The 25,611-nt window shown below is 43.9% G+C and overlaps 2 protein-coding genes across 2 annotated transcripts; both read left to right on the top strand.

Moving 5' to 3' along the window:
* The first annotated feature begins 7,259 nt into the window (after positions 1–7,259).
* On the top strand, positions 7,260–15,070 carry LOC121145227 (interferon-induced very large GTPase 1-like). Its single transcript, XM_040963939.1, has one exon. It carries the CDS (start codon positions 7,685–7,687, stop codon positions 14,993–14,995), a length of 7,311 nt encoding a protein of 2,436 aa, XP_040819873.1. The 5' UTR covers positions 7,260–7,684; the 3' UTR covers positions 14,996–15,070.
* A 5,473-nt stretch (positions 15,071–20,543) lies between these two features.
* MRPL17 (mitochondrial ribosomal protein L17) lies at positions 20,544–21,831 on the top strand. Its single transcript, XM_040964318.1, has 3 exons — positions 20,544–20,735; positions 20,923–20,991; positions 21,257–21,831. The coding sequence occupies exons 1-3, from the start codon at positions 20,562–20,564 to the stop codon at positions 21,542–21,544; spliced, it is 531 nt and encodes a 176-aa protein (XP_040820252.1). The 5' UTR covers positions 20,544–20,561; the 3' UTR covers positions 21,545–21,831.
* The last annotated feature ends 3,780 nt before the right edge of the window (positions 21,832–25,611 follow it).

Consider the following 25,611-nt stretch of genomic DNA (forward strand, 5'->3'; position numbering starts at 1 on the left):
TGTTTGCAACGAGAGAATCTTGACTTAATTTGAACTGTAATGCTGCAACTGAGTGGAGGAAACCACCATGGGAGGAGGATACGGGGAGGGATCCCAGAGCTGTGAAACGGTTTCACATAATGCAACGTAACTAATAAAAAAAATTCTTTGAACTCTTGTATGTGCTTCTCATTGTTGATCAGAAACTTTAAAATGAGTCTTATGGATTCTGTGTCCCCCATTTTCTCAATGTCTTCCTCAGTTAATTCTGAGGTTGGCATAGGGTTTTGCTCCTTTGCAGGAGTTTTCAGTAATATGCCTTGTGCCTTTGTCTCTTCTTTTGCTCTTGGTCATTGTACTTCTGGTTAGCAGAGTCTTCTTCTTGGGGCAGGTTTCTAAGCTGTGTGACCCACAGGTCTACAATGCGATTTTACTTATTGCAGTTCATGCACAACTCTTTGCTTACAGCCACTTGAACCACAACCTCCAGCGAGTTCCAGGTCTGAGTTCTTATGTCAGATTTCCACCGTGGTCTCCGCAGCCCCAGCTCTTGGCTCACCACTCTCCACTTCCTGTAATACCATGCTGAGGCTGCCATTGTCTGTAATCTTTCTCCCACTTCTGGTTGGAGCAGGTCCCAGGATTAGAGACACCAGGTCTCCTATCTAGTTAGGTTGTTGGTGGCGCTGATCTTTCCAGAACCTGTTGGACACGAGGTCTGGGTGCCACACGGACCGATTTTGACCCATACGATGCCACAGACGGTATTATTTTCCTGTGGGACCAGTGCAATCCACAGAATTTAGTGAGTTCTCATAAACTCAGCACATGCGCAGTCCACTGTTGTCCCTTGCAGTCCTAAAGCTTTTGCCACAGTGTGCAAAATGACACCTGATGCGCCACTACTAGAGTTCTTGATCTGTTGGCCGTCAGGTCTGAGGACTACCCAGTCCCGTCTTGGGTGGAACCTGTAGGATGCCACATTGCTGCAGTTCACTGAGTCAGAAATGTGCTCACCCCCAGCTCTGTGCATGCTCAGTCCTTCCCCTAGCCTTTCCCTCCCTACTCAAAATGGCACCTAATTCAGCTGTAGGGGGCTGACTGAGCTGTGAAATTCACCCTGTTCTCACACTGCCCATCTGGGATCTGCTGCTAGGTCTCTGCTCCTGGTCAAATCAAACAGAGCAGCAGGATGGGCAGTTCTTTGTCTGGGTTCACCTCCCAAGCTCACAGTGAAAGTCTCTTCCCACCTGGTTGCTGGTAGAGTTCCGGCTGCTTGTGGAGTTCAGATTGCCATTAGCTGAATGCTGCTGGAATATCAGTCACTGCAACACCACACCACTGTGTCCACTGCTTTCCTGTGTCTGTCAGTCTCCAGGTACCCCTCTGTTGTTGTTCTGTCCTCTCCTATTTCCTGGGATGTGTCCTCTCTGCTTCACCGTGATTGTTTCTCCTTCCATTTAAACCTGTCCACACCCTATTCCACCATCTTGATTCTTCTCAAAACAACCTATATTTCTAATGTATGAAATCATGAAAGTGTGTTGGATTTTGTTGTGTTTTTCTTGCTTTAATTGAGGTCTTTCTGCAAGGTTTTTTCTCACTTCCATTAGTGTTGTATATTCCACTGATTTATCTGCATATATATATTTTTAAAGATTTATTTATTTTTATTGGAAAGATGGATATACAGAAGAAGAGAGACAGAGAGGAAGATCTTCCATCCAATGGCCAATCCGAAGCCAGGACCAGAAGCTCTTCCAGGTCTCCCACGTGGGTGCAGGGTCCCAAGGCTTTGGCCCATCCTCAACTGCTATCCCAGGCCACAAACAGGGTGTGGGGATGGGAAGTGGAGCAGCTAGAACATCAACCAGTGCCCATATGGAATCCTGAAAGTGAAAGACAAAGATTTATCCACTAAGCTATCATGCCGGCCCCAAATTATTCCTTTAAAAAAAAAACCAATAGTAATGCAAAATTTCTATCAACTAGACAAATTGCTTAAAACAAAGTTTAAGAAAATACTATATTTCAAACAAAACCAGTAACAAGGGCTTCTTTTACTTTTTAAATTTTATCCTACTGTTTAAGGAAGAACACATAATATTTGTCTTTTTGTGTCTGTTTTATGTCATTCAATATGATGTATTCCAGTTCCAAACAAACTGGCGCAAATGAGAGAATTACATTTTTATTAGCTGAATGATATTCAACTGCATATCTGTGGCAATGAACTTGATGCTCATCTTGGTCAAATCCATATTTTAGCTATTCTGATGCATGATGAAGCAGGTACTTTGATATTGTGAGTTCATGTATGTTTATGTGTATATACATACATATGAACACACATACATGCCCAGTGATGGAATTACTGGATCTTTACACGAGTCTATTTCTAATTTTTAAAGAAACATACACAAGGGGCCCGGCGCGGTGGCGCAAGTGGTTAAAGGTCCTCGCCTTGCACCCCCGGGATCCCATATGGGCGCCAGTTCTAATCCCGGCAGCCCCGCTTCCCTTCCAGCTTCCTGCCTGTGGCCCGGGAAAGCAGTTGAGGACGGCCCAAAGCTTTGGGACCCTGCACCCGCGTGGGAGACCCGGAAGAGGCTCCTGGCTTCGGATCGGCATAGTATCGGCCCGTTGCGCTCACTTGGGGAGTGAATCATCGGACGGAAGATCTTCCTCTCTGTCTCTCCTCTCTCTGTATATCCGCCTTTCCAATGAAAAAATAATAAAAAAATAAATCTAAAAAAAAAAATAAGTGTAAAAAAAAAAAAAGAAGAAAAGAAACATACACACTATGTTCTGCAGTGGCTACTCTCCCAACAGCAGTGTGTAAGTTCTCTCTTGTTCCACATGTTTGCCAGCATTTGTTGCTTTTTTGGAGAACAGCCATTTTGACAGAGATGAAGAGATATCTCATTGTAGTTAAGATTCACTTTTTTGGTCATTTGTACTTTTTATTTTGAAAATTGTCTATACTGTCCTTTGCTCATTTATTAACTGGATTTATTTTTTTCTTGGAATATATACAGATACATACATATATAATATGCATATTCATACACAAATTTGTGGGATTTAGAGTTATTGAGAGGGAGAGATGGGGGATGAAAGAGAGAGAGAGAAACAGAAAGAGAGATATCTTCCAGCCGTTTGTTCACTCCGCAGATGGCTGTAATAGTCAGAGGCCCAAACACTTGGATCATCATCTATTGCTTTTTCCAAAACACTAGCAGGGAGTTAGATCACAAGTAGCCAGGTCACAAGTAGCCAGGACACAAACTGGGATCCATAAGGGATGACAACACTGCAGGCAGCAGTTTATCATTAACACACCCCTTAGGAAATGAGGTATATTATTCATATCTCACAATTTGTGGAGGGTTTTTCATGAAGAAAACATAAATCTTGTTAAATTCTTCCTCCACATGTACTGAAATGATCATGTGTTTGTTTTTCATTAAGCTGGTATGATTATGGCATTTATGGATTTGCATATATTGAGCCACCCTGACAACTCTGGGCTGAATCTACCTTGATCATGATGTATGATCATTTTGCTTGCTAGCATTTGTTGACAATTTTGTGTCTTTGTTCATCAGGAATGTCTGTCTGTGGTTTCATTTTGTATTGTCTTTGGTTTTGGCATCAGTGATGCTGGCCTCACAGAAAGAGGCTAGCTGAGTTCTAACCTGTTCAATATTTTGAATTTGTTTGAAATGTACTAGTGTTAGTTTCTCTTTATTTTTAAGTGTTTTTGTTGAATTCTATAAAAGAGGCATCAGCGTCTTGGACTTTCTTTGAAGGGAGATTGCTTTAATTTTTTGTCAATGCATAAAAGTCTGTTTACTAATGTCGTCTTGGTTTGTCTCAGAAATTACACATTTCTTTAAGATTTTCCAGTTTGTCAAACATAATTATTCATGGTAGTTTCTCATACAACCCCTTGTATTTTTCCCATTTTTTTATTGTTATTATTCTATGATAGGTTATTCTATAGGTTCTATAGGTTCTGGGATCTCTTATCCCCTCCCTAATTCTCCACCCCTCCCATACTGTTTTCCCCTATTATAATCCGTTATTCCCCTATTTTATCCCCTATTTTCCTATTATATCCCCTATCTCTCCGATAGCTACACTATTATACACAAGTGTAGTTCATCATAAACAGTCATATGCCCATCGTTGTGGGCATGGACAATTAATAGCAGAGTCCAGCATCCTATTGTCAAAAGATACTTAAGTTTCATTGGGAGTCCATTTTTTATCTGGAAGTAGAGATGTACACTGCATTGTATGCTCACATCTGGATATGATCTTCTCCATTAAACAGTTACTATACATCTCCTTAAATGAAAAGCCACAAAATAAAATCAGCAACAGGAAGAAAAGCAGAAATTTACAATGCCATGATATTAAGTAACATGCTACTGAATGACTAATTAGTGTTGGTGATGAAATGAAAGGAAAATCAAGAGCCTTCTTGAAGAAAATGATGCCACTGTATGAGCTATGAGTCATTGAAGAATTTAATATGAGAAAAAAAAAAAACCAGTTTTGAAGAAATGAAACTAAAATCAAAAGCATCAGTATTCACGAGACAGTTTCTGCTCATCTTTGTTGTTGGTATGTGTCCCCTTAGGCAACAGATAGATGTTTTTGAGTCCAGAATGTGACATTCAATTGATGGGTTTAAGCCATTTACATTCTGGATTAATATGAATAGATGTTCATTTGATCTTTTCCTTTTAGCAATGGTTTTCTTCATTGCTTTGGTTTGGTCTTCTGTTTTTATTTTACTTGCATATTCTTCACATTTGCCTTGATTTTGGTGGATACTATTACTTTTCTCTGTCAAGAAAATATCTTTAAATATCACATGTAGAGCAGGTCTGAAAGAGGCATACTCTTTGAACTTAGTTTTACTGTGGAAGAATTTTATTCATTTTCAAAAAGAAAGGAAAGCTTTGCTGTATACATTATTCTGGACAAACAATTTTATCCTTTTTGGAATCTGGTACACGTCATTCCATTCTCTTCTGGCCTGCAGAGTTTGCTCTGAGAGGTCAACCGTGACTCGGATTGGGGGTTCCTTTGTATGTCAATTGATTTTTTTCACATGTACATTGAGGGATCTTTTCCTTATGTTCAACTGAGAGAGCTTGATTATCATGTGTCATGGTGAAGATTGCTTTTGGTCAACCCTGTTGGGAGTTCTGTACCCCCTCCTAGATGCTATTTCCCAATTCTTTCTCCATACTAGGGAATTTTTTAAAAATTATTCCACTAAATACATTTTGAAACCCAGTGTTTCAGTGTTGCTATTTCCTGTGTGACATAGTCCTTAAATTCCTTTAACTCCTGCAGGTGCTTTTCCTTTTTGAATAAGACACTTTATAATGAGTTTTTTGAACTCTGTATCCCCCATTTCCTCGATGTATTCTTGAGTTAAGTCTGGGACTGGTAAAGGCTTTTACTCCTTTGCAAGTAGTCATCAAAAATAGTTATTGTGCAACTTGTCTTCTTTTGCTCTTGGTCATTATACTTCTGCTTAGCAGATTATTCTTCTTAGGGCAGGTTTCTAGGGTATGTCATCCACAGGTCTATAGTTCAATTTTACTGATTGCATTTGGAACACAGCTCTTTGTTTGGAAATCAGTTGTTCCACTTCTAGCAAGTTCCAGGTCTGGACTCTTGTGTTTGGCTTCCACCACAGTCTCCGTAGCCAAAGCTCCTGGTTCTCCGCTCTTCACCTCCTGTGACCCCATGCTGTGGTTCCACTGTTGTCTATACAACCATTCTCGCACTTCGAGTCCAAGCAGTTCCCAGGATTATGGAGACACCAGATGTCCTAAATAGCTAGATTGTTGGTGATGCTAATCTTGCCAGAAACTGCTGGCCATTAGGTCTGAAAGTCACCTGGACCTATTATGACCTCTAGGATACCAAAGTTGGTATTATTTTCCCCATGGGACCAGTGCAATGCCCTGAGCTGGAAGTGAATTCACTCCCAGCTCAGCACATACACAGCTCACTGTTTGCCCCTGCAATCTCACAACCTTTGCAACACTGGTGCCTGATATGCCAGTGGTGGAGTTCTGGATTTGCTAGCCATTAAGTTTGGGGGTATAACTTGTAGGAAGCCACATCAGTGCAATGCACTAAGCCAGAAATGAGTTCACTCCCAGCTCTGTGCCTGTGCAGTCCTGTCCCCTCCCTCCACAAAATGGTACCTTTGCCTCCCTACACAAAATGGTGCCCCATGCAGCTCTGGTGGGGGTCTTGGCAGTGAGATCCACCCTGTTCTGGTACAGTTTCTCTGCTCCTGGTAAAATCAAATACATCAGCATGACAGGCAGTTCTTTGCCTGGGTTCACTTTCTCAGCTCTCAGTGAACTCTTCTTCACACCTGACTGCTGATAGAGCTCTGGCCACTTGTGGAGCTCTGATCACCGCTCACTGACTGTCACTGGGGTATCTGCTCACTGCAACACCACACCCACCACACCACTGTCTCCACTGCTTTCTCATGTCTGTCAGTCTCCAGATGCCCCTCTGCTACCAGCCTTCCTCTCCTATTTCTTAGAAACTGCCCTGTCTGTTTCACCTTGTCTAATGATTCTCCATCTATTCAAATGTGTCCTTACTCTATTCCTCCATCTTGATTCTCCAAATAAATCTTTTTTTAAAAAAGTTTAGACTTTCCTGAGTCCGAATCATAACTGTCCTAGCAATCCATTCTAACAAATATTGCATTTCGTTAGTCTATTGTTTCTAATCTTCCACCATCTACTCATTACCCAAAAGTTACTTCCATAATTTTATGTGTTTGTTACAGCAACACCCAGTTATCTGGTACTGATTTTTGTCTTAGTATAATTTATGATATTATAATAAAACAACTGTTGTTGAAAATTTATGCTAGCCAAATTTGTTGGCTCATATTTGAGGATGCCAGGAAATCCAAGATAGTAGTCAGTCCTTTAAATGGTTAGAATCGTCTTCCTTCATTGCCACTTGGAGAAGGAGAAGGGAAGAGACAAAATAGCGCACATCTTTAACTGCACAATAATTTCTTAATATATTTACATGTACAAGTAAATGTAACATGAATTTTTAAACGAATTTTTTTGTTTGCTAAAAAGACAGTTACACAGAGGGAAGGTGAGACAGAGTTCTATCATTCACTCCTCAAATTGCTGCAATATTTATGACTAGGTTAGGCTGAAGTCAAGAGATTCATCTGGATCTCCTAGGTGGATGCAGGGGCCAAAACACTAATGCTGCTTTACCAGGTACAATTTCAACGAACTGGATCAGACATGAAGTAACAAGGACATGGTAAAGGTCCATCTTCAATGTAGATGTCACAGGTATTGGACAGCTTTGAATGTCAGCACTGAACAACATGAATTTTGGAGGAGATGAAACTTTAAATTGTAGCAAATGGAGTGACTAGTATAGCAATCCAAGAAAGCAGTGATAAAGACAATGACAAAGGGATAACTGGTAGGGGACAAGGAGAAATTAAAGAGGGTAAATAGAAAAAGATATAGTGCATTGGGCCAAAAATTTAATGTTTGAACAATTCAAGCAGTGAACTACTTTTTCTACATTTACCCCCATTGGTCATGAGGTTGGTATACTTCCTTGGTCAAGAAGCAGACTAGCTAACTGAATTTATGTTTTTCATGCAGCCATGGCCACAGGAGGCCACACCCATGATGAACATCTCCTGAGAGATGAAAGACAGCAAGATCTCCAAGATAGGCTGACAGCAGTGGGATTGACTGCTGAGTACTGGTTACCAATGCTGCAGAAACACCTGGGTGTGACCTGTGCCCAGGCCTTACAACACCTCGATGAAGAGGACCTCCAGAAGCTGAAATCCCAGGCACAACATCCATGGGAGACAAGGGCCCTGGAGAAGCTGCTGCACCTGTCACACTCAGGTCTTTCAGGGTCAAAGCAGACTCCTATGGAACTAATGTACCAAAATCAGATGCAGGCAGAAAAGGCATTGCAAGAACTGAAGAACTTGTTGTCAGAAGGGAGGCAGCGACAGGAAGAGGCAGTGAGGAGAAAGGAAGAAGAGCTGAGGCAAGCAATGGAGATACCTGAGCAGTACTGGCCACTACCTGAAAAGCCCCTTCAGGAGGTCCTGGACAACATGCAGAGACTTCTTAAGCTCACAGAAGAGACCCTGACCCACAGGCAATACCTTCCTGATGGAGATCTGGTGAGAAGGGCATCTGGAGGGCTGGCCCTGCGAGGCATTTATAAAACCAGCCAGCAAATGCAGCTGCTAGACAGAAAAGAGGAACTACTCACTGTGCCTGAGAGGTTCTCACTCTTTGGCCCTGAGCAGGGCCCACAGATGGAAACAGTTGAATTCACCTCTCATCAAAGAGAGTCCAGGTTCACTCTGAATATAGAGAAGCTGGGCTTCAGCTCAATTGCATCAGTTATGGGTGGAGGCTGGGGGTTTAATCTAGAAGCTGGTATGGATCAGAACAAACACTCAGAATCCAAGGAAACCAAACAATCACATTCTGAGCACTCTTATTACTGCTCAGCCAAGTTCAGCTATGTCCCCCTGGCCTCCTGCCACTTCTCCATGGATAAGCTCCAGCTATCCACGGCTGCTCTGCAGGAATTGAAGTGCATTGAAGAACTCCTGGATCATACCTCAGGCCCAGATAAACTCCCAGTGCTGAGGTGCAGGATTGAAAACTTCTTCCACAGGTTTGGTTCTCATGCTAACCAAGGCCCTCTGCACTTAGGAGGAATCTTCTGTTGGAAGGCTGTTTCAGAGGGATTCCAGAGTGAGCAACTGGAAGAAGTGAAACAGCAGTCAGCAGAGGCCCTGGATGCTTACATCAGGGGCAGCTACAGTGGCTTTGGAGTGAATGTTGCTGCAAGTGGTAATGTGTCAAATAGTCATTCAAAAGCAGACTCTCAGAGAAAAGCTTTCCAAAATTTTGAAACCAAATTACAACTGTCTATGACTCAGAGAGGTGGCCCACCAGAAGCAGATGGATTTGTACAATGGAAAGCTGGCCTCCACGCCAGGAATCAAACCTGGTATGTCATTGACCAGGAAGTTAAACTAGTGCCCATTTGGGACATTATTATCTCTAGCCACAAAAGTGATTTTAAAAATGCTGTCCAGGTGGCTAAGTGCCTAAAAGATACCTATGCTACTGTGACAGACATGAATGTGCAGATCAAGCATGGGGAGGAACCACTGAGTATTGTGAAGGAAGTTCAAGATTTCTTAGAGGATGTGAAATCCTGGAAAGTATCAAATCCTGAAGAGCAGCTTCTAACTTTAGTCAACTTCAAGCAGATGTTGAACCAGAAAATCCAAGGTTATGACATGTGGGCTAACATATGTCTTACAAATGGTGATCTGCAGAATTTTCTAGTAAAAACCGTCAATTTTTGCAAGCAGTTTTCCAATTACCAAACTAAGTTCATTAAATGTCAGTTGCAAAGTCTTCTGGATCCTCACATCTACAAAGTGACAAACTTTCCTGAGGCTTGCTCTATCAAGCAGTGGATCCTCCAAGCAGAGACAGAACCAGAGCAACTTAATGTCACTGAATTTCCTGAATTAGTTAACATCTTAAGAAAAACCTACCATGAACTCATGGACTTGAAGATGAAATCTGAGTCCCCAGAGTCAATAGAAGAAGCTCAAAGAAAGGCCAATTATGAAATCAGCTTGGCCCTCAGCTCCTTCTTCAATTACCTCCAAAAAGCAGGCCAGACAGACACACACCTCCTGCTACTTTCCATTGCAGTTGGTGCAGGATATCAGGTGGTAAACAACACTTTTCAGTATCTAGGGAGTGATGAACTAAACTATCTACTTAATGAAATGCATACTGCCCACAATAAATACCAGGAACTCATAACTATTTCCATGTACAGGGCTCAGGCATTTCTGATACTCACAGGTCTGACAGCGACAGTTGGAGTCACAGCTGTTTCTCCAGAAGACAAAAGACAACGCCTGGAATTAATGCAACAACACATGGAGCAAACATGGTCTAAAGAGGTAATCCATGTCCTAGGTAAATGCAGAGCAGAATATGATTGGGATACTCTGGAGAAAGACCTGAATTTGCTTATTGATGGGGATTATGAAGCCACCATGTCTTCTTTGCCAATGGAAAATGTTAAAAGGCAGCTGGGAAGTATCTTCCATGGAAATGAACAACCCTATGAAACACAAGAAGATGAAAATAGAAAGAGGGAGGTCATAGACAATGGACCCTTCCAAGACCTACTGAACTGGCTAGGCTTAGAACAGTACTACCCAAAAAAGATGAGCAAAACTAACTTCCATCTGATCTACCAGACTTCTGTGTACAACACCCAGCCCACTTCTGAACAAGAGCTTCCCTTTTATTTCCTGCAGAAGCTGCTAATGTTAGATTATGGCCTTAGACACTTGGCCATCAAAGATGAGAGAGACAGAGAACACAATCTAGACTCAGAAGCCTCCAATCAAGATAATGGACATTCTGATTCATATGACGACTTTTTTGAAGCTAGCTCCAGTTCCACTAAACATTCATACTCAAAACAATCTCTCCCCACCAAGCCCCACATTCACCCAATGGATATTCAGATGGCAATTTTTCATTGTGCAGATGATTTTACCAGGCAATATATTTTGGCCAAACTTGCCATTTGCCAATTTGCACTCCCTCTTATAGTGCCTAATCCTTGTAATTCTCAGATTGAGTTTTCCCTCTGGTCTCTCAGAAAAATCAGGAGAAGTTGGAAAAGTTGGCAGCAAGGCAGGAAATCACCAAATGGGAAGAAGAACAATTTCAGGAATCAACAGATGTGTTCTGTCTCTACACCCATTGTGTCCTTCATCAGAGTTGGGGATGACTTCTCTGCTTCCAAATCTCAAATCATGAACTGTCTTCTTGATAAAAGTAAGAATAACATGTTTTTTCACCGCCACTGCAGAGGAAGCAAAAAAGACTGTCTCTTGATGGAGGGTGTGGTGGAAGTCAGCTGGTTCTGTCCTGGGGGTGATGATGGGGACAGATTTGACAACTGTGTGACCTTCACCAATCTTCATGGAGATGCAAAGGAGCATAAGCAGCAGCTCACCTTCCTGCAGGAAATCTCTTCTCTCATTGTGGTCCTCATGTCAGTTTCTGATAACAATGAAGAAAGTCGGAAAATTGTTCGTGACCTCTACCAGTCACCAAAACCTTTGATCTTCTTGCTTGATGACAAAGAAGAAATCATGGACAAAAAGTCTGGTAAGAGAGTTGGAATTGGCATCAGGAACAGAAATGAGGCAGAATTAACGGAGAAGATCACAACTGCAATCAGGTGTTTGTTAGAGTCCTCTGACATTTCCCTCAGCCTGGAAGACTGTTCACTGATTGCTCGCCAGCAAGGATTCCTTATCGATGAAGACCAGAGAGACTGCAAAGAAGCCAAAGAAAAGGCAGAGACTCTAATGGCCCTCCTGTCAGAAACAGAGTTATCTCACGTGAAGGAACATTTACTGCCCTTACAGGGACAACTGTGGCACCTGTGGTGTAGAAAGGACAAAGAGCTCTACCATCTGACAGAGAAGGGGAATCGGAGCATTGAGCAACACAAGAGTGACATTGAGACAGAGAAACAAGAGATACGGAAACAACAGTTGAGCAGAGCCTTTCCTCTCAATGATTTAATGAGATCTGTTCTTGAAATTCTTCAAGGAAATTCAGAAACTCACACCAAGCTCTACTTTTTACAGTGGCTGAGTGTGTTTTTGGATAATCTGACTACACAACACTTAGAACAATTGCGTGAGAAGCAAAGATCATTGTGGTCAAAGGTACAAGAGGAGAAGAAAAATATGCCAAAGAGCAGTTCTCTGAAAGACTGGCAAAGTCAGATAGAAGCCATTTCCTCAGAGATTGATAAGTGTACTCTTGGAGTTGAACACCTTCTCAGAGAAGCTGGCCAGATCTATGAAGCCTTGGAAGAATCATCCTCCAAAAAAGAGCTTCTCTTGCTTTCCCTGCCTGAAATTGCTGCAGATCTGATGATAGCTGGTGTTCCCATTGAACTGATGGATGGTGATGCCTCATATGTGCCTCTAAAGTGGGTCGCAGCTATTTTAAACAAGCTTGCTGAGAAACTTGGAGACAAAAAGCTGTTCATTCTGTCTATCCTCGGCCTGCAGAGCTCAGGCAAGTCCACTCTGCTGAATACACTCTTTGGGCTGCAGTTCATGGTCAGTGCAGGCAGGTGTACCCGGGGAGCCTATATGCAGCTCCTGAAGGTGGAGGAGACATTCACAGGGGAACTTGGCTTTGACTTTGTGCTGGTTGTGGATACTGAAGGTCTCCGAGCCCCAGAACTCAGCAATAAATCCAAGAATAGAGACAATGAGTTGGCAACCTTTGTCATTGGACTTGGGAACTTGACTCTCATCAATATTTTTGGGGAGAACCCATCAGAGATGCAGGATATCCTACAGATAGTTGTCCAAGCCTTTCTGAGGATGAAACAGGTGAAAATCTCACCACGTTGCATCTTTGTCCATCAGAATGTGGGGGAAGTTACTGCTGAAGATCAATTGATGGAAACACGTAGGAGACTAGAGCAGAGACTAGACGAAATGGCAAAATTAGCAGCAGAACATGAACAGTGCTCAGACATCACCCGCTTCAGTGATGTCATTAAGTTTGATGTCAACACTCAAGTCTGCTACTTCGCTCACCTCTGGGATGGCAATCCTCCAATGGCCCCTCCCAATCCTCGCTACAGCCTCAACGTGCAGGAACTGAAAAGAAAAATTCTTATGAATGCCAAACAGGAATCCAAGGGAAGCATCATGAAGATATCAGATGTAAAATCCCGTGTTCAAGATTTGTGGAAAGCTCTGGTGAGTGAGAACTTTATTTTCAGTTTCAAGAACACCCAAGAGGTGGTGGCCATGAGCAAACTGGAAACCATGTACAACCAGTGGACCTGGGAACTGAGGAGTCATGTGCTGGAACTGCAGCTCCAGCTGACCAACCAGATTAAGAATGGGAAAATCCAGAGACTTAGCATAAGTACAATTGAGGCCCCAGTTACAGAAAAATATGAAGCTATCAAGCAAGAATTTGAAAAATTTTTAAAAGAAGATAAAGATAGTGAAATATTGATTCAATGGAAAGCAAATTTTGAGCATAAACTCCTCATGCTTAAAGAGACACTTATTGCAGAATGCACAAGAAAAATCAATGAACTTATTAGTTTTAAAAAAAGTCAAGAAAAGCTGGATAAGAAAAAAACAGAATATGAAAGAGAATTACTGGAAAAGAGCAGGAAGTTGGCTCTATCTATAAAGAATAAAGAGTTAAGTGTGGAAGAACTACAGGAGAAATTTAGTCAACTTTGGACAAAATGGGTCTGTGATGTGTCCTCAAATATCCCTCAAGTCAAAGAGCCTGACATTGAGCTGGATTATGAAAGAACCCTTTTGGATTATTTCAAAAGTGATAATAAATATGTGGTGGAGGCACTGAAGAAAAGTTCCAGAGAGGGGTTTCAAATTGATTACCCCAGACATATCACAATGCATAAGAAACTTTTCCTTTTCCCAAGGCACTTAGAGGTCCGTGATGAAGAATCCATTAATGTGACTACTAACCACATCTTTGCAAGATTTGACGAAACTATTAAACACATTCAGTTGCAACGTCGTGATTATGACTGTAGTGACTACCATGAAATCCTAAACATAATAGAAGAAGATGTGAAATCTGAAGCCACAAAAGAAAGATATTCATTTACAAACAAATATAAGATTGACATGTCTTTGCATTTATTTAGAAGAGCCTCACAGTATTTTAAAGAAATACATGCCTCATTCAAGAGAGCAAATGACCCTGTTAATTATTTGGAGTCTAAGAAAGATGATTTCTTCATGAGTTTTAAAATCTCCTGCCAAGGAGCAACTTCTACCAAAGCATTTGTTGATTTTCTATGGAACAAGCTCTCTCCAGCTGTGTCCACCAGCATAAGGGAAAAAACAGTCCTTAAAATTGCTGGAATCATGAGAAATGTTTGCCCTGAATTCAATGGAAACAGAGCTAACTTGGAGAAACACATTCTTATCTCTCTGGCAAAGGAAGAGAACTTTGAAAAGTACTGGCAATATATCCATGATCCAAAATCATTTTTCAAAAGTTACATTGAAATGCGAGTTAGAAAGTACTGTTTAGGATTAGGAACTGAAAATATGCAGGATATTTTAAAGCAAAGTTTAGATTATATCAAGAATGTCCTGCTCTCTGCTATTCATAAATCCACAGAAGAAGTTAAAGAAGAAAGCAGCACTGCCTCTGAGTGGCTGGATTTGTTCTGTGGTCACCTGGCGAGCTGTCTCACCTTTCCACGAAGTGATTTGGTAAGCATTGAACACCAGGAGATTTTAGACATGCAGTTTCTCAAGCAAGCCATGAGTGCAGCTTTGGGTCCTGCAATGAAGATAGTTGAACAAAATTGTTTGCGTCAGCCTTTAGGTGAAATGGTTCTTGTGATTGAAAAAATACTCTATGAACACCTATGTGGCTGCTGGAAACAGTGTCCATTCTGCAGAGCCATCTGCACAAACACAATTCCCAAACATGATGGAGACCATAGTGTTCCTTTCCACCGTCCTCAGGCAGTCAATGGCTGGTACATTGATAAAACAGACATCTTTGCCATTGATTGCTGTACTACTAGTGTGGCCAGTGACTGCTCATTTATTTTACATGATGACCAGAGTTTCCCATACAAGAACTACCGACAGGCAGGAGGGTATTTTGCCACATGGAGCATCACTCCAGATTCATCCACCCAGCCCTATTGGAAGTGGTTTGTCTCTCACTTCAGATCAAACCTAGAAGAGAAATACGCATTGAAATTTGAGGGTAAAGGTCAAATTCCTGATGCATGGGCCAGAATCACAAAGGAGCAAGTGCTTGATGACTTGAAACAACAGTAATATTCTTATGGTCACAAGAGTCCCAGCATCTATCTACCTGAAGAAACGCAAAATTTGTCCTCATAGTGAGAAGTACACTCCTGCCATTTTCAAAATACATGCTGCAAAAAAAAGTCAATTAATCCGTTCAAGAATTACAGATTTCCTTTGAAAGGATTTTATTTCTCTGTGCTTCAACTTCCTCTGATGTAAAGGAAACTGTAAAATACACAAACACGGAATAAAATCAGTATCATCCACTTGAACACCTATTCATGAAGCTAGCACAGTGGTATAGCAGGCTACGCTTTCAGGGTCTGCATCCCATTCGGATGCCAGTTAACATCTTGGTTGGCCCACTTCCATTTCAGTTCACTGCTCTGACCTTGGAAAGCAGCAGAGGATGGCTTGAATCTTTGGGTCCATGCATCTATGTGGTAGACCCAAAAAAATCTCCTGACCCCTAGTTTCAGATCAGCTCAGCTCTTGCCACTGCAGCATTTGGGGAGTGAAATAGTGGATAGAAGATCTCTCTTTCTATTTGTTTATCCTCTCTATAACTCTGCCTTTCAAATAAAATAAAAAAATCTTTAGCAGCTTAAGGAAATTACACAGAACTGAAAGCATAAAATAGTACAATTGAGCCCACACTGTCTCCAAACATCTGTTATGTGCCCACCTTTGTCCTGGAGCTTACCCTTAATATAAGTAATGTTTTCCTTAAGAAGTGGCTTGAAAATATCTTGGAACAGATGGCAATCATGGAGGTACAAAGAGTTTGTTTACTGTGTAGCCTCAAACTGTTACAACACATGAAATGACACATTTTGGCTTCTCACCACAAAAGCAGAAAGCATGTGGGGCATCTTCTAAAGAGAGACAAATGTGAACCCTGATCCTTTTCACTGCCCTTGAGCAAAAGAACAGAAAACAATTGAATCAGTACTAGGTGAAGGTGATGGTAATTAGTGTATGACTGATAACAAGATTTAAGAAAGAATCTATGATATATGCCTTTATAAATCCCTTTCATTTATGAGCTTTCTTTTTAATTCTGTATTTTTGATATTTTAAGTAAGAGTAGTTTCGGTTTAGTGAAAATTGATTTTGGATATAAGTAAACCACCTGTCACTATGTAACCGCATGTGCTGCCAACCATGGAGTTCCTGGCATGAGCCAGATGACTCTACGTTTGAATGAGTAATAGCTTGCTGAAAATATTTTCTCTGAAGTAAAATAATAATAATAATGTCTTTAGGATTGTTTTTGTAATCATTCTTTCATAGTGATATAAAAATGAAAAAATTGATGTTCTGTAAAAGCTTGTGATGATTTGCGTATAAATAAAGAGAGCAACTTTTCTGAGTTGTCCATTATGAGCTTCACACTACAGTGGCCCACGTCTCCTTTTCTTGTCATCAATCCACAAATGCTTTGCAAGATCTTGAGTCAGCTGGAGCTGGTCTCCAGTCTTTTAATTGTATTTTTTTTATTTGATGATCTTTACATAGCTGATTAGGGCTATAAGGGTCAAGGGCTACAGAGAAAAGGGTAAGACCATTGTTTCCCCATTCTCTTTTTTTCCTTCCTGTATCTGGGGTAAGGGGAGAGACAAAGGGAGAAGTCACACCCACCCTCCCAACCATCCAAGCGTCCCCGATGTGGGGCATGCTCCGAGGGCACTGCTCAAGTGGTTTCGATAGTTCAATTGTTCAGAATTGCTGCCAATCTCGCCATTCCAAGCACGATGAAATCTTTTCAAAATCCACTGGCTGACATAGTCCATCCACCTTATCATCTCGTCTTGCCCAGATTTTCACTGCCAACACTTGGGTTGTTGATCAATTTGTTCTATACTCTGTTATGGTACCAGGTGTCCCCTGCAGGCTCCAATGTACTACCATATACTTCATGTGCACCTGGATATGATGTCCACTGCTCTGTCTGAGCCATGAGGAGGCTCAGCTTTGACACAAGCACTCCACAGTCAGACCATGGAAACTACAATTCTCTTCAAGGTTGGGGTTCTGAATTTGGCAGTTCAGTTGGGTATATCTCCAAAGAAACTTCATCTGAGGTGATCTCAGAGCAGATTCATGGCTGTGCTTGCCAGTGCAGGGTCCGGCACAGTCCATCACCCCTATCAGCCTATGTATAAGCTGGTGGTTGCAATTGTTGGGTCAGTTCTACCTACAACCCCATCTTCTAAAGAAACCAATGGGTGTTTGGAGCCGATCCCAATTCTGCCCACCACACACTGGGCCCTGAAAACCAGTGGAAGCTTCAACCTAGTTGGGGCGACTCACAATAACCCTCACCAGGCCTACCCTCTTCCCTGGTTCCCATGCTTGCCAGTATGTACAGCAGACTGGTCCAGTTTGTCCTATATCTCATTCTGTTCTCATACATGTCAATGGGCATAGGAGCCTAGTTCTACCCAACCAACCCCACTATGCAGCCCACACACATGCTGACAAGTGCCACTCTCTGTCTAGCCATGCCTGCCCCAGTCCTGGTTCTCATGCTCACCAGACGGTGTGGCAACCCAGGAGGGAAGTGCCCACTGTTTCCCTACTGGGCCTACTCCCACTCCCGGATCATGCACTCTCCAGATGGTTCTGCAGTTTAGCTTACCAGAATTAGTCCCACATGACAGCATCTGCTAGCTGATGTTGCAGCAGAACCCAACCCACCCACACCCACACCCACTCTGATCTATTCTTGAACCAATATGAACAGTCAACCCAGCCTCACTTTTCCCTGGTCCAGCTCACGTGAAGCCAATAATTGTTTTAGCCCTGCCAGGTCTACCCCCATCCCAACTCACACTCTCCAGTGGGAGTGGTGATCCATCAGAGGAGCCCTCCACATAGCTGTATCAGCTTTGGCCACTTACCCTGGGGTCTTGCACATGCTGGTTGGGTGCCTCAGCTAGTTCTGGCATGGCCTGCCTCTCCTCAGCTTTTGCCAGTGGGTGCTCTACCTGGCCTGGAACAGCCTGTCCCCTTGCCCCTAGTCCAGTTGAGGTTGGTGGGGGCTACAGCCTAGCCCAGCCCAGTATGCACCCATTTCAAGCCCTCATTGTACTAGTATGTGTTGCAACCAAACCTGACCAAACCCACACTCCATTCTAGTGCTTGGATTTATCAGCAGGTGATGTGAACTGGCTCTGCCTGGTTTACCCCAGACCTGAGCCAAAAGTATGCCAGTGGGTAACCTTTCCTGGCCTTCTCTGGGCAGCTCCCTTTTATGATTCTTGCGCTTACCTGTGTGGACTGTGTCCTGAAAGAGGAGTTTCCCAAGTTCTTCCATCAGAACCTCTCCCAGTGTCAGATCTCTCACCCATCAGTTAGTGTATGGGTCAGCCCTACTCAGTCCACCTCCTGACCTAGCAGGAACAATGCCCTTTCCTGAGCAACCTTCAACTGATTACGGTTATTACTGTTGGGTGTTACAGCCCAATCTAGCCTGGTCCACACACACAGCTCACACATGGCTCAGCGAGGACAGAGACCTAGACTAGCCTGTCCTTTCACCTACCCTGGTTCTCATGAGCACCAGTGGGTGCTGGGGTATAATCCAGTTTGGGGCTATCAGCCCCAGTCCACAGTTGTGCCAAGGTATGCGGCATCCATGTCCAAACCAGAATGGAGCTTCCATTCCAGCCCTGTGCCTACCAATGGGAACCACAATCCAGCCAGGGCTTCCCCTTAGCTCCCCAACTAGGCCTGAACCCAGCCACAGATCTCATGCATGACAGTGATTGCTCTGAACCAGCTTGGCATAGTCCCTCAACTGTCTTGGCTTTTGCCTTTGGATGCTGTTTCTTGGCTTGACCCTGCCTACCGCAAGTCTCACCACTAGCTGGCGGGTGATGGAACTTAGCTCTGATCAGCCTGCTCCCATCCTTGGCTCATGCAAACTGGTAGGTATGGCAGCCTAGTTGAGCTGACCTGTGCTCCAGCCTGGTTTCTGCACTTGCAGTGAGGTAAGTTTGGCTCAGCCTTGCCAAGTCTGTCCACTTCCAGAACTAACCCACACACTTACCAACGGATGGAGCTGCCTGGCACAGGCTTCCCAACCCCTAGTTCTAGACCATGTACTCACCAGCAGGAGCTATAATGCCGTAGGGAAGTTTCCCAAGTTCCCCCACTCAGCCCACTCCCAGACCCAGATCTCACATGTGCCAGCAGGTGCTAGACCCTTGCCCAGCATAGCCTGCCACTCCATTTTGGCGTTTGTATGAGCCAGAGCATGTTGTGGCCCTGCCTGCCTCACACCCTGTTTTAGGATGCACGTGTGGATACTGCAGCCTGGACCTACCCAGACCTTTCTCAGCCCCAGGACCCGTGAGGGTTGGTGGGTTCCATGATCACACCTAGTTCAGCATATCAGCATCCCAACTCTTAAGCTAACCAGCGGGATTTGTATTTCCACAGGGTTTGGTTTAATTGTCTATTATAGAATCTACCCTTGGGCCTGGTTCTCTTGTATGTTGGTTAGTGTCATGACCTTGCCTAATGTGACTCATCCCCTGTTCAGACACTCATTCATGTACGGGGATCTAGCTCTGCCAGACAGGCCCCCAGCCATAGCTTTTGTGTGGGCTGGTGTGTGGCAGTTAGCAATATTCTGTGCTAACAAACCCATCTCAGAACTCCCATGTGGGTTGGTGAATCAGTCTGACCCAAACAGATCTTTCATTCACTCCTCTCCAAACCACCAGGTTTCAGTCCCCTCACTTACCTATAAATAGAGTAGTTGGGGGGCACCATTTCCTTTCCAGCTCCCTGACAAGTTATCTGGGAAGGCAGGGGAAGGTGGCCCAAGCAGTGAGCCCCACATGGGAGACCCCAGTGCTGGCTCCAGCCTGGCCAGAACCTGAAAGTGCGGCAATTTGGGGAGTCAGTCAGCAGACACAAGATCCAACACCCCGCCCCCAGCCCCACTGCCCCATGGCTCTGCCTTTCAAACACGTGAATAAATGCTATTATAAAGTTGATACTGAAAGAAACAATGTTATTGTACATTACTTCAATATATAAATGGGGTTTTTTTTAACTCTTCTTTCAAGAAATAGGCTAACAGAATTGAAACACTAACCCGTGATTTTGATTTTTAGGACTATGACTAAAAAACAAAAAACACTGAGCTGATTACCTCAACAACAGAAAAATCTTCACTATCTGCGTTTCTCTTCCGGGCATCCCGGTAATTCCCTTCGCCATTACTACTGAACACCAGGGTATTACCACACGCACGCAGGGCATCCTCCGGGCCGCCCGCCACAGCGCGAGCCTCGCAGGGGCCGCTCCCCTCAGACTCGCTCCGCTAGCAGGCCGCGTGAACGCCGCCGCGGGGTCTCCGCTCGCCCGCCAGGTGGCGCCTCGTGCCCGGCTGGCTGCGCAGCACGCGCTCCCAGAGAGGCCGCCCAGCTCCCCGCCCGCCTCAGGCTGCCAGCGGGGCAGGCCGCGGTACGCACGCGCACACACGTCCACCACGCGCCGAGCCACGGCGCCTGCGCGCCCGCCCCGCTCCCAAGCTCTCACTTCCGGCGGCTGCGGGGGAGGCGGGCCGGCTGCGGACATGCGGCTGTCGCTCTCTACCGCCATCTCGCACGGCCGCGTCTTCCGCCGCCTGGGCCTCGGACCAGAGTCCCGCATCCACCTGCTGCGAAACTTGCTCACCGGGCTGGTGCGACACGAGCGCATCGAGGCGTCATGGGCGCGCGTGGACGAGATGCGGGGCTACGCCGAGAAGGTAAGGAACGAGGAGGCGCGCTGGTCCGCGCGGGGCTGCCCGACTTGGCGAGAAGCCGGACCTCCCCGTCAGCCTTCCAGAGGGCGAGTCACCCGGGGCCCTGCGCCTTGTCGGCTCGCGGCGTGTCAGGCCGAGGCCGGGTCGGGTGGCTGGGTGACACCGTGGACTGACTGCCATCTCCTCACAGCTCATCGACTATGGGAAACTGGGAGACACCAACGAACGAGCCATGCGCATGGCTGACTTCTGGCTCACGGTGAGTGTCCCGGAGAAGAGGATTGTATGAAGGAGGGGGAGACCAGGCGGGGTCCAGCTAGGGTTCTGACAGATGGACTCTTGCTGTGAACTCAGGAACTTGTGTGTCAAGTTGAAAATGATGTGAATGTGCAGCTGCCTTAATTATTAGGAGGAACATGGGAGAGTTATGTGTGTGGGCTCTGTCTTTGAGAGTGATGGAAAGTTAAACACCTGTGCAATTATACCTGACCCTACTCTCTCCTGAATAATTCTCACCACTCTAGGAGAAGGACTTGATCCCAAAGCTGTTTAAAGTACTGGCACCGCGGTTCCAAGGTCAGAATGGGGGCTACACGAGAATGCTGCAGATCCCAAATCGGAGCGAGCAGGATCGGGCCAAGATGGCTGTGATCGAGTATAAAGGGAACTGCCTGCCGCCGCTGCCGCTGCCTCGCCGAGACAGCAACCTCACACTCCTCAACCAGCTGCTGCAGGGACTGCAGGAGGACCTGAGGCGGACCCAGGAAACCGCCGCTGGCAGCTCCCACACAACACCCATGCCGGGGGCTTAGCTGGAGCTAATGAGCCTGGAGCTCTCCCAGCACCCATGATGGCAGGCCTCCACAGCTCTTCCAAATCTGAGAAGCCCTGCCGTGAGAACTGTGAAATGGATGGTCTTAACGGGGTCCTGAATCTTCTGGGAAGCCAGATGGCCCTTGATTTGCACCATAGATAAAATTCCTTACATTAATATGTAAAATTTTGATTTTTTTTTTCCTTCCTCTGGGATTTCTGGAGAATGAGAACTAGATGTTCAGTCAAACTGAGATAGTTAAATTCATGGCTTGATTTTGTGATTCTTAGATTGAGGTCTGGATGTTTAGTTTATTTTTCTGAATGCCAGTTTAGATGGGACACATAGTTTATAATTCCATACTGGCTCCTGAAGGTGATTGCTTTGACACCCAGCAAGGCGTGAGCTCTTAAAGAAAGATTCCTTCTGATAGTTGGCAAATTAACACCTGCAAGTAAAACTTTGTGAATCCACTACCGGTGACAACCGGCAGGGGGCCCTGCCACTGTTCCTTGGTTTATAGGCAGGATCACACTTGACCTCTATGTGCTGCCCTCACTTTCTTAACAGGCTTTAGAGGAGAGGATCTGAAAGCTGATATCCCACTATGCTGACCAAAGGGATGAAAGCATTCCACCAGATGCTGGGTTCCAGTTAGAATAAGCTCTTTCCTCTTGGTGGTTAAGGGAGGGGTTAAAGGAGTGTGTTGAATAAGTAGAATTAGGAAGTTGAACTTGCTGGGAATTTCCTGGAAGTTTTCATTGTTGTCAAGTTGAGCTCTCTGGGAACTGGGAAAAGGGAAATCCGGCTTCAGAATGGCTAGGGCACATGTGAAGCAGGGAACTCCCTTATCTACTAATGACTGGGAAGCTGGGCTTGGCCCAGTCATGCTGCCCCTCCCTGATGTCAGAAGGCAGCTAGGGGGAGATGGTTGTATCCCATGTGGAATTAACTGTTAAGAATACCTGGCCCACGGAACTCATCCACTGTTGATTTTAATAAGTAAAGGTGAGAGGAGAGGGGTTATTGGTCTAGCAGAAAGATATGAACTTGAGAAAAGCTATTCTGGTGTAACTGCCACAATTAACCTAATGTGAAACTTAGCTGCTCCCAGTAGGAATCTACTTATTTCTCCTGACCATTTGTCTTCAGAGTGTTTCCAGAATGCTCTTAACATCACAGTTGGAGTAATGGGGACACTAAAAATATTTTTCAATGAAGACTAAGCCCTGCTTTCCCAAAAATTAACTCTTCCTTAACATTGTACTGAGAAGTATTGAAAACGGGCAGATTGTGGTTGGATTCACATGGCTTTTGTTTTTACCCCCACAAATATGTCTCCCTTAGGGACTGTTGGTACTTCCCTAAGTACTAAGAATTTACAGGTCCCAATATTTTAGGCACAAGTGCTAGCATTGTTATCAGTATTTGCCTTAATTTAGCCCTGGAGCCACATACTAGGGATATAGACAAACTGTGCCTTTGAGGAATTCACAGTCTGGGCTGCCAGTGTCACAGTGTCTTCAAGGGACAATGTGTTTTCTAATTTTTCACACTCATAAAATGGAGAGAGCATCTTGCTTACATTTGCTAACAGCTCAGGGATGTCCCAAAGAAATAAACTACAATGAGTCACAAATTGGTAATCTGGCTTAAAAGTGAACAATTTTCACCTTGATGAAATGCATTCTTTAATAGGCTACCTTTAATAAATTACAACTCCAAGAGACCCAGAAATTCCCCCTCACCAGTGTCAGATTCTCCCTCTAAGGTTCTTAACAGATTGATGAAGTCATGTCCCCCACACGGACACACGCATAACTGACTATAGCCTTAACTGGATACTGTAAACTTAAGAGGACTAGCCAAAGACTTTTTCTTAACATTCATCCAGAGTGGAATTAACAAGCCACACTAGTTTTGTTTATATAATGTTTCTCAAATTTAGTCACTTTTTCCTACATCGAGTTCTAAAGCATTGCTATCCTGAATTACTGCAATCATCTAATTTTTCTTGGAAAGGCAGATTTACAGAGAGGAGGGCAAAGATCTTCCATCACTGGTTCACTCCGCAAATGGCAACAACTGCCAGAGCTGAGCTGATCCAAACCCAGTTCTCCCACGTGGGTGCAGGGTCCCAAGAACCTGAATCTTCTGCTGCTTACCCAGGACACACCAGTACCTACATGGGATGCTTCAAGTGAAGAAGTTCCTAGTGAACCAAGAGGACAAAGCACAGCTTCCTTACCCCAAGTTAACCTCTACACCTAGGCTTCAGCTGCTTCCCTGTCCTCTTAATCACATATTCTAGAAGCACAAAAGCTATTATTTTGGCTGTTTGTCTCTGCACACCTCCCCTTACTACCTTTTTGTTCATTAACTCCCCACCACTAAGACACCCCTTCCAGTTTTACCTACCAATTTGTATATAAACTTGAGTAGCACCTCTGTGACCATAGCATATTTATATTCATCATTTTTTCAAAATAGTTACTCCTACGGTGTTTCTGTAATACATGAATTTGCCACATTGCATTCCAATTCCTTAACAATCAGTTGGTTCCCAAACATCCAACTGAAACTAGTCGGATAGTGCTGCTTCCATCCTTCTGCTTCCATCTTTCTGAGTTCAGGAGAGACAGGCCTAAACTAATCTGAGGCAATAGCAATCCTTTCCCTGTAAGGATAAATTAACAACTTATTTTGAGCATTACTAGTTGATTGGCAATAGTATGGAAATGACACTGAACTAACAGAACAACTAAGAAACAGTGGAGTTGCTAAGCTGTACATCCCAAGTTATGCTAAAATAATCATCTTTAGTGAATACATATATATATGATTAAAATAGATGTAACTGCTTCACAAAATATTTTACAAGTGTGGGGGCCATCACTGTGGTATAGTGAGTAAAGCGATGCCAGCATTCCACATGGGCGCCAAGTCACATTCTGGCTACTCCCAATCCAGCTTCCTGCTAATGGCCTGGGGAAAGCAGTGGAAGATGACCTAGGTGTTCAATAGGTACTCATTAACTGAGGAGAAGTAAACTACATCCATGCCATATTCAATTATGAGATGAATAAGACTAAAACACCACTTGCAGGGACAGTGCTAAGTTATAGTGATACCTATCTAAGGCAAAAGAAATGGTCTCCTTTCTCTCCAGGAAGTTAAATGCCAATGATTGTCAGAAAATGTGAATACATGTCTAAATCATTTCCCACATATTTTATATTACAATTTCCTGGAATATTTCTTACCAACTCACAGAATGATGACCCCTTTCCCTAGGCAAAGCTTATATTACTCTGGAGGTTCAATTTCTTTTTCTTTCTTTATAAATTAATACATCCATCATCATCCAACTGGCAAAGTTTGGACCCTTTAGCTACTACTTTTCTTGACTTTTGACTTTTTAGACTTCTACATATATGTGAAGTCGTAGTATTTTTCTTTTTGATATCTAACTTTTCACTTACCAAAATGTGCTCCAGGTCCTTCTATGTTATAGATTCGCAGGCTTGCTTTCTTTGTTATAGCTGAATAAAATTCCTGGGTAGGGGGAGGGGAAGGTATTATGAACTGCACTCTACCACTCTACCATTCTTTAAAAAAAAAAAAGTATTTTTATAAGAGAAGCAGATATATAGAGAGAAAGAGAGACAGAGAGAAAGGTCTTCCAACCACTGGTTCACTCCCAAGTGGCTGCAATGGCCAGAGCAGAGCCAATCTGATACCAGGAGTTTCCTCTAGGTCTCCTACACAGGTAGAGTCCCTAGGCCTTGGGTGGTCCTCTACTGGTTTCCCTGGCCACAAGCAGGGAGCTGGAAGGGAAGCAGAGCAACCAGGACAGGAACCGGTTCCTATATGGAATCCCAGCAAGTGCAAGGTGAGGATTAGCCACTAGACTATGGTGGGTCCTCTGCCATTCTTGTATTGACAGACATGTTTGTAAGTCATGGCTAATGTAAATAGCACTACAATGAACAGGGCAGTGCAGATATCTTTTTGAAATACTGATTTCACTTTCTTTAGATACATACCTAGAAGCGAAATTGCTGG

Source organism: Ochotona curzoniae, unplaced genomic scaffold, assembly GCF_017591425.1.
Source record: "Ochotona curzoniae isolate NIBS_2020 unplaced genomic scaffold, NIBS_Ocur_1.0 scaffold_3223, whole genome shotgun sequence".
Lineage (NCBI taxonomy): Eukaryota > Metazoa > Chordata > Mammalia > Lagomorpha > Ochotonidae > Ochotona > Ochotona curzoniae.